This window comes from Gavialis gangeticus, unplaced genomic scaffold (genome assembly GCF_001723915.1).
Source record: "Gavialis gangeticus isolate Ggan-Ray unplaced genomic scaffold, GavGan_comp1, whole genome shotgun sequence".
Classification (NCBI taxonomy): Eukaryota; Metazoa; Chordata; order Crocodylia; family Gavialidae; genus Gavialis; species Gavialis gangeticus.
In genome coordinates, this window is record NW_017729031.1 from 114,298,136 (window position 1) to 114,313,248 (window position 15,113).

The 15,113-nt window shown below is 41.5% G+C and overlaps 1 protein-coding gene across 1 annotated transcript in view; it reads left to right on the top strand.

Moving 5' to 3' along the window:
* Positions 1–15,113, top strand: part of CDC27 (cell division cycle 27) — a gene marked incomplete at its 5' end in the record, with an annotated part of 70,562 nt that overhangs the window by 38,853 nt on the left and 16,596 nt on the right. The window contains 3 exons of the mRNA XM_019522921.1: positions 2,069–2,241; positions 4,382–4,534; positions 6,040–6,248. Of these exons, the coding sequence (XP_019378466.1) occupies positions 2,069–2,241; positions 4,382–4,534; positions 6,040–6,248 (535 nt within the window). The remainder of the gene's footprint in view (positions 1–2,068; positions 2,242–4,381; positions 4,535–6,039; positions 6,249–15,113) is intronic.

Here is a 15,113-nt window from a genome sequence, read left to right on the forward strand (position 1 = left end):
GTGTGCAGCTGGTACATCTGTTGGGGTGGGGCAGATCAAAGCCCCCACGGTGAGGGAGGGAATGGGGCTGGGGCAGACGCTGCCCAGCTGGGGGAGCGGTGCAGGGGCACAGGGAAGGAGGGGGTGGCTTCTGCAACTGTACACATCTCAAAAGTATGGGGTGGGGGGCATGTGCCCCCAGATCTGCACAGGGCATGGGTGGGGTAAGCTGGGGCTGGGGCTGGGGCTGGGGCTGGGGCTGGGGCTGGGGCTGGGGCTAGGTCTGTGCGGGGCTCTTCCAGGTGCACGGGTGTGGGGGGGCAGGCTGGGCTGTGCTTGGGGTGGGAGGTGGCAGTGCTCAGGGGGAGGGGTGCCTACAGCAAATTTTGGGGTGGCTGCAGCCCCCCTCCCAGCACCTAGCTCTGTCCCTACCAGGAAGAGCCTGGAACAGCACTGAACCCAGCCTGCAGCTGCAGCTGCAGCTCCCCCACCCCCGCTCTCCTATGGTGCACACAGCAGTGGGAGCTGAATCCCAGATGAGCTGTGGCTCCGCCCCACTCCTCCCTCACCACATGGGCCACTTCCCTACCCCCTCCTCTTCTACTGCAAGAGACTTAGTAGCTGGACAGTGCTCTTCAAGCTTCAGAGCTGCGTATTGGCAATTGGATTGGTGTTGGCCGATATGCCTTCTTAAAAATCAGCTATCTGTATCAGCCCCCAAAATCTCTATTGGTATACCCCTAGTATCACGTAAGGTTGAAAATATAATAGGAAGAGGGGTGGGGAAGTTCTGTAATTTGTTCCTAAAACAAGCTGCAGGCATCCAGTTTTGAGGTTGAATAAGCAATGTATGATAAGATATGCAAATACACAATTAAGACAAACAGGTTTCCCCACTTCTACCCTATAGTGACAGCAGTGCAATTATTGTTTTTTTTTTAAGATCCAAATTGGTTTATATGGATTTAAGTTCTTTTTTTGCCCCCTAAATTTCTCCCATCAAGGTATGACTTGAGAGAGTTAAGATGTTTGGGTCCCTACACGTGGATTTGTGTGGTGTTCTTTAAAGACACACTCCCTGTGTTTTGTAATTACTGGAAGCTTCCTTGTGAGGAAATGCATGTGGATTTTTGGTTAAAGTTCATACATGTATACGTAAGAAAATACAAAGGATGTTACCGAAGCATGTTTCTAATTATTTTAAAGTAAATTTTATCTACCTACTTTGCCTTGTAATATTTTAAGGGCAAACTTACTATTATATTCTGTGCTGTTTCTGCAAGAAGTAGCTAGGGTATATTAACCAGTTTCCCCTAGCTTCTGTCATCTACATTCCCCTGAATAGATCTGGTGCAGTAGAAGGATTGCTGCTATAGCCTCAGGGAAGAGTGTGAGACTCCTGGCAATTTGGCTTCACAGATGTTGCTGGCTTTCCTGTGGCTACTTCTGCGTCAGTCCATTTGAGAACAGGAGTGTAAATTCAGTTTAAAAAAAAAAAAAAAAGATGGCCTTTAATTCTCTCTCTTCTTAAATGTCAGTAGGTGGCATTCAGCAAGTTTGACTTCCATATACTTAAACTGCTCCTAAACTGTTAAGACTGTTCAGGACAAAAAACATTATCTGGGAGTTTTTTGGATTTCTTAAAGGACTTATTTTAATACCTGATTCATGCTCCTTTAAGTGACATACTCTGAATAACGGGCCCCCCCCACCAAACTTGAGTGAGTGAAGTAATTTTGGGCAGTGCTGTATTATACATAATAATGGTTTAACACTTTCTGTAATTGTACAGCTCAACTTGTCATTAACTATGAAGCTGTCTTCGCATGCAAGTATGTTCTGTATTTGGCTTTTAAAGAAGGCTGTAGATAGAGGAACTTAAGTCCCACATAGAAGTGTTGCTATACAAAATCTCATGGCTGAAGTAGTAGTTACTAATCTTGTAGTTTTGTGAGTTCCTGAATTGGTCTTTGCTCTTGCGAGACCTAGAGTGTTGACTGCCGTAATGTACAGCTTCAGGGAACAGCAGTTCCAGACAAGTAATTCTCTAGCTTTCTTGTCCCTTTTATTTATTGTATTTTTCTCCTAGAAGGTTTGATGAGCCTTCTTCGTGATATGGGGAAAGGTTATTTAGCCTTGTGTTCATACAACTGTAAAGAAGCGATAAATATATTAAGCCATTTACCTTCTCACCACTACAACACTGGCTGGGTGCTGTGCCAAATTGGGAGAGCTTACTTTGAGCTTGCGGAGTATATGCAGGTAGGCACAGAGCAGAGACTGCTCCTGCTATTTTATTTTCAATTTTATTTTGCACAGCTTTGCATGGAAGTTGCAGACTTCTTGTGTGAAACCAGAGGTAGCTTAGCTGTGTAGGCATCTAGGTTAAAACGTCTGCTACAGCTGGAGTGTTATGTGACTTAATCTGCATTGATGACAATGCCTTACTCGTTTTATATTAGAACAAATAATTCTGTCTACTTTTAGACTCTTAAAGATATTTTGAAACCTTTTCGTAAGAGGAAATATACCTGCCCAAAATTTTCCCTACTTGCCACTCCTGCGTCTCTGCCACCAGTTGGCTGTTGTCCTCAATTCTGGAGATGGCCACATTTCAGTTGTGCTAAATCCTGTAGTTTTGAAGAGCTAAGGATCCTTCAGAATGAAACATGCATGTGCATGTAATAGGGAACAAAATGTTTTGACTCATAAGGTTTTATGAAGGCAGTTGACCTCTTGAAAGTTTGCCTCTCTATAATAATGAGCATTATGAGAATTACATTACAGATGATCTTGGATCATTGAAACTGCAGCTGTAATTTTTCAAATTAAGCTATTAAAGTCCTTGTAATGGATACTAGTTGCATCAGTATATACCAGGGGTGCTCAACCTCCAGCCCACAGGCCAAATGTGGCCCACAGAGCCTTGGAATCCAACCTGCAGCGCTCCCCATAGGTCAGGAAATTTGGCAGGGGAACCGTGACAGTTAATTCTGCCACCCTCCCTGCTGCCAGGATTCCAGGCCCTGCATGGTGGGTCAAAGCTGGGCCCAGGACCTTACCCCAGAACAGCCAGCTTGGGGCCAGGAGCCACCCCTTCCTTCCTTCTGCATGGTGGGGTTGGGACTGGGCCATGCCCCTTTCCCCCTGTACATCTGGTTCAGGGCTGGGCCATGCCGCTTCCTCCCCATCCCCCGTGGATCTGGGTCATGGCCCCTTCCCTCTCATAGCTGATTTGTGGGCTGGCCCATACCTCCCCCACAGGTCTAGGCCTTGCCCCATGTAGGGCTAGGGCTAGGGCTAGGGCTAGGCCCAGCCCCCTCCCCCTGCACAGCTGGTGGGGCCATTCCCACACAGGGCTGGATGGTGGCTGGGCTATGTCCTCTTGGGCCAAGCTTCTCTTCCCTGGTACAGCTGGACTGGGTTGGGCTGCCCCCTTCTGCACAGCCAGAGGGGATCCCACCACCAGAACACCACTGGATAAGGCAGGTCTTGGGTGCCAGATTAGGTCCATAGGTCAGATCCAGCCTGCAGAGGGACTAGGCACTGCCCGTCTGGCCTGTTGAACAAAAGGTTGAATGTCACTGGTATATACTGTTTACTGACAGAGCAATTTCTCCTAGCCTCTGTTTGTACAAACATGATTTAAAAAACATTCTCAATGTATGGCCACTGATATTTCATAAAAGACTGTGCAATAGACCTTAGCAGTTTCTCAAAGCCTTTCTTACCAATTCTCTACCCTTATTCATCTGAAGACTGTGATCTGGAATCTGTAAAAGAAACTCCAAGTTGCAGTTTATATCATCCAGAGTAAAGTAATTTTTCTTCTGCCCCCTTCCTGCAATGAACCAGAAAGTCTGCATTTTTTTAGTGTTTAAAGCAATCCCATAACTACCTATCTTTATTTGACCAAACTTACTGTTTCTAACACTGGCATACCCCTATTTTAATATATGGAGTAGTTCTCGAGTTAGTTTGGGGGTTTTTTTCTTTCCTTAAATACCTGCAAGAGCCAAGTGTGTTGAAAATAAAAGCTCAGGGCCTTCTCCAGCAAGGCATTTGATAATATAGAAATACAATCCTTGAGATATAGTATATGTGGAATGGCTAGCTGATGTGGTTAGACCACATAAATATCTTCTAGATTCATATAGACTTCAATCTCAATTTTTATGAACGGTGTTACTTTCTCACTCTATATGTACTGGGATGGAAACTGTGTCCTAATCTGAACAAGCTGTTGGGGAGGGCTAATAATGGATTTTCATTTGTCCTAGGTAAATATACTTTAGTCCTTTCTTCACTTGGATAGAAGGCAGATATGCTAGATTTGAAACTGTTATATGAAGCAGTTTGGGTCAACAGAATTTCACTGATTTTTGTGTGTGTGTGTTTGTAGGCTGAGAGGATATTCTCAGAAGTAAGGAGGATTGAAAACTACAGAGTAGAAGGCATGGAGATTTATTCTACAACGCTGTGGCATCTGCAGAAAGATGTTGCTCTTTCTGTCCTTTCGAAGGATTTAACAGACATGGATAAAAATTCACCAGAGGTATAACATACTGCTGTGATGAATATTTGATAAGAAGGTAACTGTATGTAGCAAGATTCAAGAGTTAGAACTTAGTTTGTTCCAGTCTTAACTTGGGTATGTTCAGGTGACAGTTATTTAAAACTAGAATGGCATTTAGATTACCTGGTGACTTGATGCCTGTAACGGGTATAGAAAATGTAGGCATATTGTCCTACATGAAATGGGATGAAATCTATAACCTGTCAATAGTGATATGCATTTCTATAGCATCTTTAATTCGGGGAAATCCCCCTTATATTCATTTATCATCAATATATGGGCAAGAGTGTTAAATGGTAGGATATTGTTTTCTGCCACTAGTTTTAAATTCTTTTTTATAGAAACTTGTTGCAGTATTAATATTAAATTAACTTAGCATCCTTGTGCTACCCAGGTACTACACGCAAAAAGTTTGCAATCTTAAGTTTGCAAAGATGCATTAAGAGGGAAAGCAGTAGAAAAGATCACAATGACATGACATGTGATCATGTATTATGTGCAAAATGTTATGCACACTTGAATGAACTCTATGGCATCCATAACCATGCACACCTTGTATTATGGATAGTCTATTTTTTATATTGGTGTCTCTTTTCCTTTGCACTTTATTTGAATTTAGAAAACTTCAGTTAGTGATTTAGAAGATTGTGGAGCATTGATGAGAGAGGAGGACTGAGAACAGGAATGGCTGTAGGAAAGGAACAGTACATGTAGGCACAGGGAAGCAAGGTGGTGTTAGGAGTTGGAAAGATGAGAATGGGAAGCATCATAAAGGGCCTGATGGCAAAGAATAAATGTGGAGTAGTTAATATAAAGCAAAACGTCCGCTAACTGCAGCTAGAGAATCCGAAAACCACATGGAGAAACAGAGCCTCTGAGCATTAGAGAACAGAAATGGTGGTACTGTTCAGGATTTGGGGCACAACAGGAGATCAGAGCTTATGAGTTCATAAAGCCTTGTGATGCTGGTTGATTGCACAGGATTGGGATCAGAGACTGTCAAAATTAGATCTCCCTATGTGGTTTCCTCATTGTTCTGGTGAAGAGAGCCAAAGGGCAAGGGAACCCGACTACTGGCTTTTCTACCTGGGTGCCTTTGTCTTACAAGCTCTGTGGTATTTAATCACTGTAGTATTTAACTGCTGCCAGCTTGCTGTATGTCCTTTTAGAGTTCTTAACCATTGCAACTTGGTTTCCCTGGCTATATAATGCATCCATTCCTATCTGCCTGGCAGGAGTGAGGCTTAAACAGTTTTCTTAGCGCTTTGGGACCCATGAATGAAATGCATATATCTAATATATTGGATATATGCATATATTTTACTTAAACAATTATTGCTTCTTCTGAGCAGTGACAGAGATATAACCACTTCTAAGGCAAGGCTCACCACCTCCATAGATTTTAATATTAAAGTGAGACAGTTTAATATAGACCAGGTGTCATAAAAAGGGACTTGTGTAACTCTGTCATGTTGTTTTATTAGGCATGGTGTGCTGCAGGAAACTGTTTCAGCTTGCAACGGGAACATGACATTGCAATCAAGTTCTTCCAAAGAGCCATTCAAGTTGATCCAAACTATGCTTATGCCTATACTCTGCTGGGCCATGAGTTTGTGTTAACAGAAGAACTAGACAAAGCATTAGCTTGTTTTAGAAATGCAATCAGAGTCAATCCTAGACACTATAATGCATGGTAAGTGTGCACGCTTTAATAAAACCATCAAGGGAAGAAATGTATCTTATTGCTAACTACTGTTAGAGTACTAGTCTTCCAATCTTTGTGATCAGGAACTTGTGTAATTCTTTGGTGTATGTTACAAGGAGAAATCTAATAAGTCATCTGTTTTGTTCTTGAACAGTAATTGGACTTTTTGTTACATGCTGTTGTCTTGTCCTCACGGTGTTGCATATAATATTAGATTCCATTTGGTTAAGTGGGTTTTTTTTTTTTTGGTTACTGAACTGCTACTGTTTTTCCACTGCTAGTCCCTGCTAGCCAAGGCAGTATATTAATAGTAGTATATAAGGACAGGAAAAAGCAAAGCTATAGGAGTGTCTCTGTTCCTTTATAACATATTGCTTCACCTCTTGGCCATGTTCCTACCGTTTTTGTGCTATATGGAAAGGGAGATGGCTTTTTTTCTGACTTTTTCCTCCTTTCCCTACACCCCCATTACATTTGATAGGATTTTCATTTTAAGAGTAAGTTCTCAATGAAAATCTTCTTACTCTCCTTACCTCTCTCCTGGGGAAGTGCAGACCCTACATCATCCACTTGACAGTCACTTTCAATAGATGGGAAGCTGAAAGAATCAATCATGTTCTTGAATCATAGAATTATAGAAAATTCCGAGTTGGAAGAGACCTCGGGAAGTCCTCTAGTCCAACCCCCTGCTCAAAGCAGGACCATCCTCAATTAGATCATTCCAGCCAGGGTTTTGTTGAGTTGGGCCATAAAAACCTCCAAGAATGGAGATTTCCCCCACCTCCCTAGTTAACCTGTTCCAGTACTTCACCATTCTCCAGGTGAGAAGTTTTTTTTCATAATATCCAACCTAAACTTCCCTTGCTGCAACTTTAAACCATTGCTCCTTGTTCTGTCATCTGCCACTGCTGAAAACAGTCTAACTCCATCCTCTTTGGAACCACCTTTCAGGTAGTTGAAGGCTACTGTTAAATCCCCCCTCAGTCTTTTCTTCTGCAGACTAAAAAAGCCCAGTTCCCCCAGCCTCTCCTTAGAAGTCATACGCCCCAGGTCCCTAACAATTTTTCTTGCCCTTCGCTGGACTCTCTCCAATTTGTCCACATCCTTTCTGTAGTGGGGGACCCAAAACTGAACACACTACTCCAGATATGGCCTCTACAGTTGCAATGAAAGTACCATGGTAATTTCAGTGTTGTTGGTGCTTTACGTACATTTCTGCCACAAAAGCTTAATAGTTTTCCTATCTGTGCAACATTTTTCCAAAAATTTCTAACAGCTGAGAAATAAGTATTTTGAAAGCTTGTTTATATATATTCCCCTCTTGCTTTGTACGTGTATCAAAGCCCACATCTTTTGGTCACTTGTGTCCAATGGCCCACATCTGTGTATCCTCATGCCTACTTCCTGAAGGTGTAGAAGAGCATCTCCCAATTCTTTCTTCACCTTTCTCAAATTGTGCTTAAGTAGCTAACGTGTTTATGGTAGTTACTGTTTTAATGAAGATGTATTCATGGCAGGGGTCAGGGGATATGGAGGCTTTTTGTTTCTGTTTTTCTGGAAGTGCTTTAGCCATTTTTCGTGGTACTAGGTTTTCAGTCTTCATGACCAAGCAAAAAACATAGTCTGTTTTTAACTGTTGTTGTCCCTTAGGTGAGGTATTTTACACCCCTAATGGCAGCAAATCAAAATGCTTGCTTTTGTTTAATTGAGGGGTATATCACAAGCAAATATTCCACTTTTTTAAAATCATCTCTGAGTGAAGCTCACTTGAATTTTTTTTCCTCTGAAATCTTCTGATCTGGATAAATAAGTTGTCCATATAAGAGCAGCTTCTTCTAAGAGAGTATTAGCTTCACTACCAGTTCCCTGGCTTGTACAGCTTTGTAAACTGCAGCAGTTTCTAAAATGTCATTAGAAGGGAGTAGGATTATTTGCTATATTTTCAAAGTGCATAGGAGTGGTTCACTGGGGGATTTTCTAATGTAATAACAGAGACTGCTCATTCAGCTTCATCTAAAAGTATTGCGAAGCCTGAGTGTGGTACCTCTAACGTCTTAACTGATGCTCACACTGGTACTAGCTAGAGAACACCCCCTTTTGGTTAGCCATGCCAGTGCTGTGGATGCTACCTTCACATCTTTTTGCACTCTTGATATTGATATTAGGTGTCATTTACCAATGTTGTCAGTACTTTTTGTTCTGTAATGGAGGGCTTTAATTTTAATGTCAGTAGTACCAATTTCCTTGGTATCAGCCTTTTTTGGACAAGGGATTTGATCACGTGCGTTTCCTGAGTCTCCTCTATTATCCTCGGGATTTGGAATTCCTGTGTAGTTTGTGTATGGATGTCACTCCTGTTCTTACTGACCTCCTCATATTAGAAAGCTTACTTAAACCAGGATCATATTATGCTCCCTTTCTGAGAGAGTTTATGCCTACCAGAGTCTGGGGCATCTTCAGTTTGGTCATTGCAACTGTGGACTTCCAAGGATCAGCATCTTGCAGTTGTACCCCAACTGCTAAATCCTCATCCTCCCCTACTGGTTGTAGGTCGCTCTGCCCCATCACATTACATTTAAAGGCCCACAAGCTCTTTCTGTGTCACCTATGTAAGAATGGCTGGAACACTAGAGAGTCCTTTAGAGTTTGTGCTTGAAAAAAAATTGCAAAAGGTCTAATTTTGTATATACTTCATTACCAGATAACCTGGCAATGTCTGTTAATGCAATCTGTTAGAATCATTACAGATATAGTAGCAGACACAAGAGACTTCCACATCAAAGAAGGCTCATAAAAGGTACAGAGTTCCTTTCTCAGGTTTTGAATATTTGTATATGTCTTCCCATACTTGGCTCACTTATGCTCCTAGATGGTAGTAAGTGCAGGAAATAAGCCTGCAAATACTCTCCAAAAGTAAAGAAAACTACACATTGAGAAGGAAGGAAGAGCTGCTTCTCTGCCAACCTTCAGCGATGGATCGTAAGCTATCAGGTGTTCCTCTCCTATTATGATTACTTGCCCTCAGTCTGATACCTTATATTAACAAGGGTAAGCCACTTCAGCAATCATAGGCTTCTTTGTGAGTACACACTTCACAATATGCTGCAATAGCTGACTCAGACATTGCAGCAAGGTCAAGGGCAACTGCAGTAACGAGACAAGTGCCACAGCTGCAATTCTTGGGAATTCCCCATGAGATTTGAGAACACAAAAGCTCTTTCTACTCTTTGAGGCTTCTACCCTATTACCTGCTAAACCAGTGACTCCTTACACACACTGGAAGATTTGGGTGCATTGCTGAGATTACTAGGAGGATATACACCATAACTCAAAACGGAAACAATTCAGATGTCTGACATTTTTTTCCACTTTCATGTTTACAGCCAAGGAGAAAAGTGTTCATAGAAGACCCACAATCAATATACCTAATGCTGTCCTCAAGGCAACCAGTTTGACAGTTCACTTAAATTTAAAAACAGGCAGGTTCTGAAAGGGGGAGAGGAAAGGGAATTGATTCTAGGTGAGTGGAAAAGTTTTTAAGTCTGGAACAATATTAAAGGTAGGTGGCTTCGTACAGACTAAATATTCAGTTCCAGACTCTTCTCCTTTACTGAGCTTCCCTATCTCTCTTCAGGGACTCTTCTTAGAAGATTGATATCAGAAAGTGGAGTCTCTTGTCACTCTGAACCACATTAAAACTGCCTTTTAAATAGCAGAGGAAAGGATATTTTTCTAAGAGGAGGAAGCTGGCACATAATTATCAGTGTATTCATTTACCTATTCAGGATGGTAACCTTTGCCTCAGTAATCCTATCTTTTGATCCAGAGGAATGGTTCTTGGCTTTCTACCTCTAGGAAGCATATTTCCATGTAGCAGTCCACCTAACTTGCAGGGAACAACTAAGATGCATGAATTTCATGTTTCCAGTAGAGTCCTTTTTTTTTCAATTGTCTGTAGTCCTAAACACCTTTTTAAGTGCCTTGAGGTACTAGCAGAAAAGTAGTTCAACCTTACTGTGATGGCAGGCTTGTTTTTGAGGAACCGTACCTTGGCAGGTCACAGGCTGTGCATTACATTCTTCATCTCTACCATTCTAGGGCTGAATTTAAACAAGGAAAAATCATTTGTTGTACTCAGAGACGATGGAGCATCCTGGACTTCAGCAGTGTATTTATCTTGCCTTTCACAACTCAAAGCCAGGGCAGTGCTCTGTAACTATGTTGTATGAACTGTCCTCAGACAAGAGTAAGGAAGTGTCAAAGAATGCTAGGTTATTGTACCTTGTTTCTGTCCATCACTCCACATGCCTGATTCCATCAACTTCTCCTTTGTAGTATGACAGACTACCAGAAACCTTAGCCCTATCAAGTTTGCAGGGCAGTTCCATTCTATCCACAATAATCTAGTAACATGGTTTCAACATGGAAGTACACTTGAATAGACACCATAAAACTTGGTTTTGCATAAGATTGTAGATCTTGGAGCTGCTAGTTTTGTGTGCATGACACACTTTGCTTTTTAATCCCAGGCCCCAAAAATATGGGTGGTGGTAAACAGCCTTGGCAGTGATTCTTGGAAACAGAAAAGTATCTGTCTGAGATATTGACAGGAGTTGTTTAATGTCTGAAATACCATGATACTGTCATCTAACATCTAACAACCTGTATAGTCCTACTTACTGGTCAGTGTTTTCAATCTTGTTAGACCCAGTGCATCCTTCCGAAGATGCTAGTCCTTTGTTTTCACTTTTTTTACTACAGAAAAAAGAACTAGAGCAACAGGTCAGAATGATTTTGACCATAAGGTTTTCTATTTGAAGTCTCTAGGTTTATCTTGTGAATCACATTTGCGCATCTAATGGTCTTAATATTGTGTGGCATACTGTGGCACCCTTGAAAAGATCTCAAGGCACTCCAGGGTGCTGTGGTACCTTACTTGAGAATCATTGCCTTAATGAATCGGCTGAACTAGCAGTTATATGACCAAAAATGGTCCATGAATAAACCAGTTACTCCAACAGCTGCTTTTCAAAAGTGAGACCACTCTACTGTGGAATTACTTGCTGCACTGATGAACAAGAAATTGCTCTTTCTTCTTCCCAGATGGGATGAGTCCTTAGTCTTGGACGAACATGTTCCATATATGCTTTAATTCCTCTGATTCTAAAGATGCTGAGAAGTCCTTAGGAAGCTGCAAATATGATATGAATAGATTGCCTCTGAGCCAGGTCTAGGATCCAAAACAACTACCTGCATCATGCTGAGGCTATGTAATCACCTAAAAATAGGGGGGAGTAATTGCATTCAGACTGCACATTGGTGGACCTTATGGTCTGGATGCCAACTGGCTCAAGAAATCTTGATACAAAGGCTTCTAGAAAACCTTTATTTTTGTAGGAAGGACTTAGGCCTTTATAAGGAAAAGCTGAGCCATATGGGAAAGGTTAACTTATTTTTGGATGGAACAACATTATCTTGCCGAGTTTGTAGTTTTTGACAGTCCCGTACATCTAAATTGTTTCTTTGATAAAGAGCAAGACTCCTACCCCTGTTTTAAGTGCATCTAACAGTTGTATTTTGTTCATAGTCCCTCAGTACAGGGTCACTGTGTATTTTCTCACTACACAGGGTTAAGTTCCTTGATGGAATACATGCACTAACTTTTCATTGCAGGAGCCCTCTCATTCTTTGGGCTCTTAATTGTTGTTTAACTGGTTTAATGTGGGGAGAACTCTCGATAGAAACAGCATAATTGCCATATCAGACAGATGGACCTGTAATCTGACCCAGCATTCTGTATCCCAGTGGGAGAGAGTGGATGCAAAAGGAAAAAAGTATTTATGCAGGGTCTGTCCAGACTGATCTGTCCCCTGCCTTTCCCCCAGCAGCTTCCAGCATTCAAAAGCCTAGGAAGTCCTCATTTGGATATGAAACACGACGGAGGTATAATGTCCATGTCCACTGCATGAATCTGTCCAGTCTTATTTTGAACTTTTTTAAATTTTTGGCCTCTATCATGTTGCAGCAATGAGTTCCAGAAGTTAATTACTTGCTGTGTGAAAACTTATTTTTTGTTTGTTTTCAGATCTGTACCTAATAACTTCATGGTATGTCCCTTAGTTCTACTATTGTGTGAGATTTAGGAAATCCCTATTCACTTCCTATGTGCCATAATTTTATAGAATTCTATTATATTCTCCCTCACCCCATCTCATTTTTTTTTTTTTTTCTAAGCTGAAAAGTCCTAGCTTATTTAGTCTCTCACCACAAGGAAAGTATTTTCATACTCCAGTCATTCTTGTTGCCCTTCTTTGTACCTTTTCTGCTTCTACAGTGTCCTTTTGGAAGCGGGGGTCCAGAACTATGTGCAAGGTGGGCTTACCATGGATTTATAGAGTGGTATAATGACCTTTTCTGTTGCTATTTTTAATTTCCTTCTAAATTCTGAATGTTCTTTGCTGCTGGTGATGAACCGAAGGCTCGTATTCTCCAAGAACAGCGTCTGCAATAATTCCAAGATTTTTTTTTTTTTGGAGCCCAGGGATCTCTTTAGTCACTTACCTCTTCTTTCCCCTCTCCTCTCCTCTCTTCCCCACCCCCAAGTATACGTTACTTTGCACTTATCCGCACTGAACTTCATCTACCATTTTGTTGCCCATTCATTCAGTTTTGTAAGATCCTTCTTCAGTTCTTAAGTTGCCTTCTGGTTTTTACTACCCTGAATAATTTAATCTGGAAACTTTAGCTATCTCACTTACTCTGCCCTTTCCAAATTGTTGCTGATTTATGTAAAACGGCACAAACCACTGAGGGATGCAACTGTCTACTTCCATCCATAGTGAGAACTGACCCTTTATATCTATTGTTTTCTGTCATTTCCCCAGTTACAGAACCATGAGTGGGTTCACCTCTATCGGCAGGACAGCTCCATTTCATTAACTGCTTTGGTGCAGGACTTTGTCAAAAGCCTTTTTTTAATTCTGGATACGCTCTGTCAACCAGAGCACCATAATCCATATGCTTTTGAGGCTCTCGATCTCTAGTAGATTGCAGTGTGACCAATAAATATTGGTCAAAAGCCATGGTGCTTCTTCCTCAGCAAGTCCTGTTCATCCATGTGGTGATGAACAGTTTTTTCTTTTCCTTTTTTTAATTATAGTTTCAACCAGTTTCCCAGGGAGACAAGTGAGGCTTACTATTCTGTAGTTCCCTGGTTCCCCACTATAACTCCTTTTTTAAAAAGATTGGTATTACACTGGCTACTCTCCAGTCCCCCAGTACAAAGACTTGTTAGCAGTAGGTTGCATACTGAAGTTGGTAAATATGCAATTTCAAGTTTTGAGCTTTTTCAGCACTCTGGGGTGAATACAGTCTGGTTCTGGTCCTGCCATTAAATACATTAGCACCATGTTCCTTACACTGTCTGTCTAGGAAAGAAGCTGCTGTAATAGCAATATCTTTTTTTTCACTCTTATAAGAGACTTGCAAACTGTTCATGACCATATTTTCCCTCCCCCCCACTGCTTTCCTTTTTCCACAAGGACAAGGTTGCGTTTAAATCGCAAACAATTTCTCCCAAAGGTGGTCTGGCTTCCAGTTGAAACAAAATGTTCACTGGCTGATTTTTCTCCCTTAAGGCATTCCAATTAAAGTGAAATGAAGTTGTACTCTGGACATATTAAGGTCTTTCAACTTGGCACTAAGATCTTTTGGGTTTCATTTAGGTTAATGATGCCTTTTTGCTGAGAGGATGAAAAGGCAGGCATATCTTCCCAAAAGTGGTCAGAATGAACCTTGCTTTATTAGGCTGTTACCAGGTAGTTAGACTAGAACCTCTGGGCAATTTCAGAGAACTTCATCATAGCTCATACCACTTCAGAAAGCAAATCCCAGAAGTGACATCCTTATGTCATTAGACTCTGTCAAATAATTACTTGATTCCATACATACATTTTAAAAAACACCTGATACCTGTGTAAAGGCATCTAAGAGATGCCCATTTTGGTAATGCTGTATTATGGTTATTCTAAAGCAGAATGTATTTAAATAGTTACCAAGAGTGGACTACATCTAGACAAATACTAAAAGAAAAAAATGATTATTTTAAAGCAGTGATTCTCAACCTTTTTGCAACAGAGGAATTACCCTATTTTTCTGTAGTCAGAAGTCAATTGAAAACCTAAAGACTGACACTTTCTGAGGGCTGCCTTGAGTCTAATAGGTCGAGAACAGCTGCTTTAGTGTAACCTAGATTATTTGAGACATTAGTATCTGAGTGTATTCCACAGCCTGCCCTCATTTCCTTTTGACTTGGAATCCAGTTGAAAAAGGACTCTTTGATGAGGAGGAGCCTGTGATGCCTTTGGCCAAGATCTGCCTTTTTTGGCTGCTGACAGATGTGAAGGAAAAAAACCAACATGCTTTACCAAAAGAGGCAGTGTGTTAGTTCAACCTGGCTCCACAGTGTCTGTGTAGATCAGGCACTTCATGATCCCAGGCTTCCCCTGCACCAGCAGTAAGGCATGATGTGATCTGATGCTCAGTCCCACAATCGCATCTCCTGCCATGCATGTGTAGCATGGCAAGATCCCATTGTACCTTGACCTGCATATACAGCAGGAGTCATAAACACCCTTAAGAACTACAGTTACCATAGGATAATTAGCTTTGGGAGGTGCTTGCTTGCTTGCTTCTTCTATTACTCTGCTTTTTATAGTTGAGCAACCCATGACAAGTATAGGTGCATGTTCCCATCAACTTCATATCTAAATATAGTCCACTTGCATGGGCTGACAAGTTCCTGGTACCCTGTTCCAAATTTGGTTGGGTACAGGGTTTGCCCCCCCCCCCCCC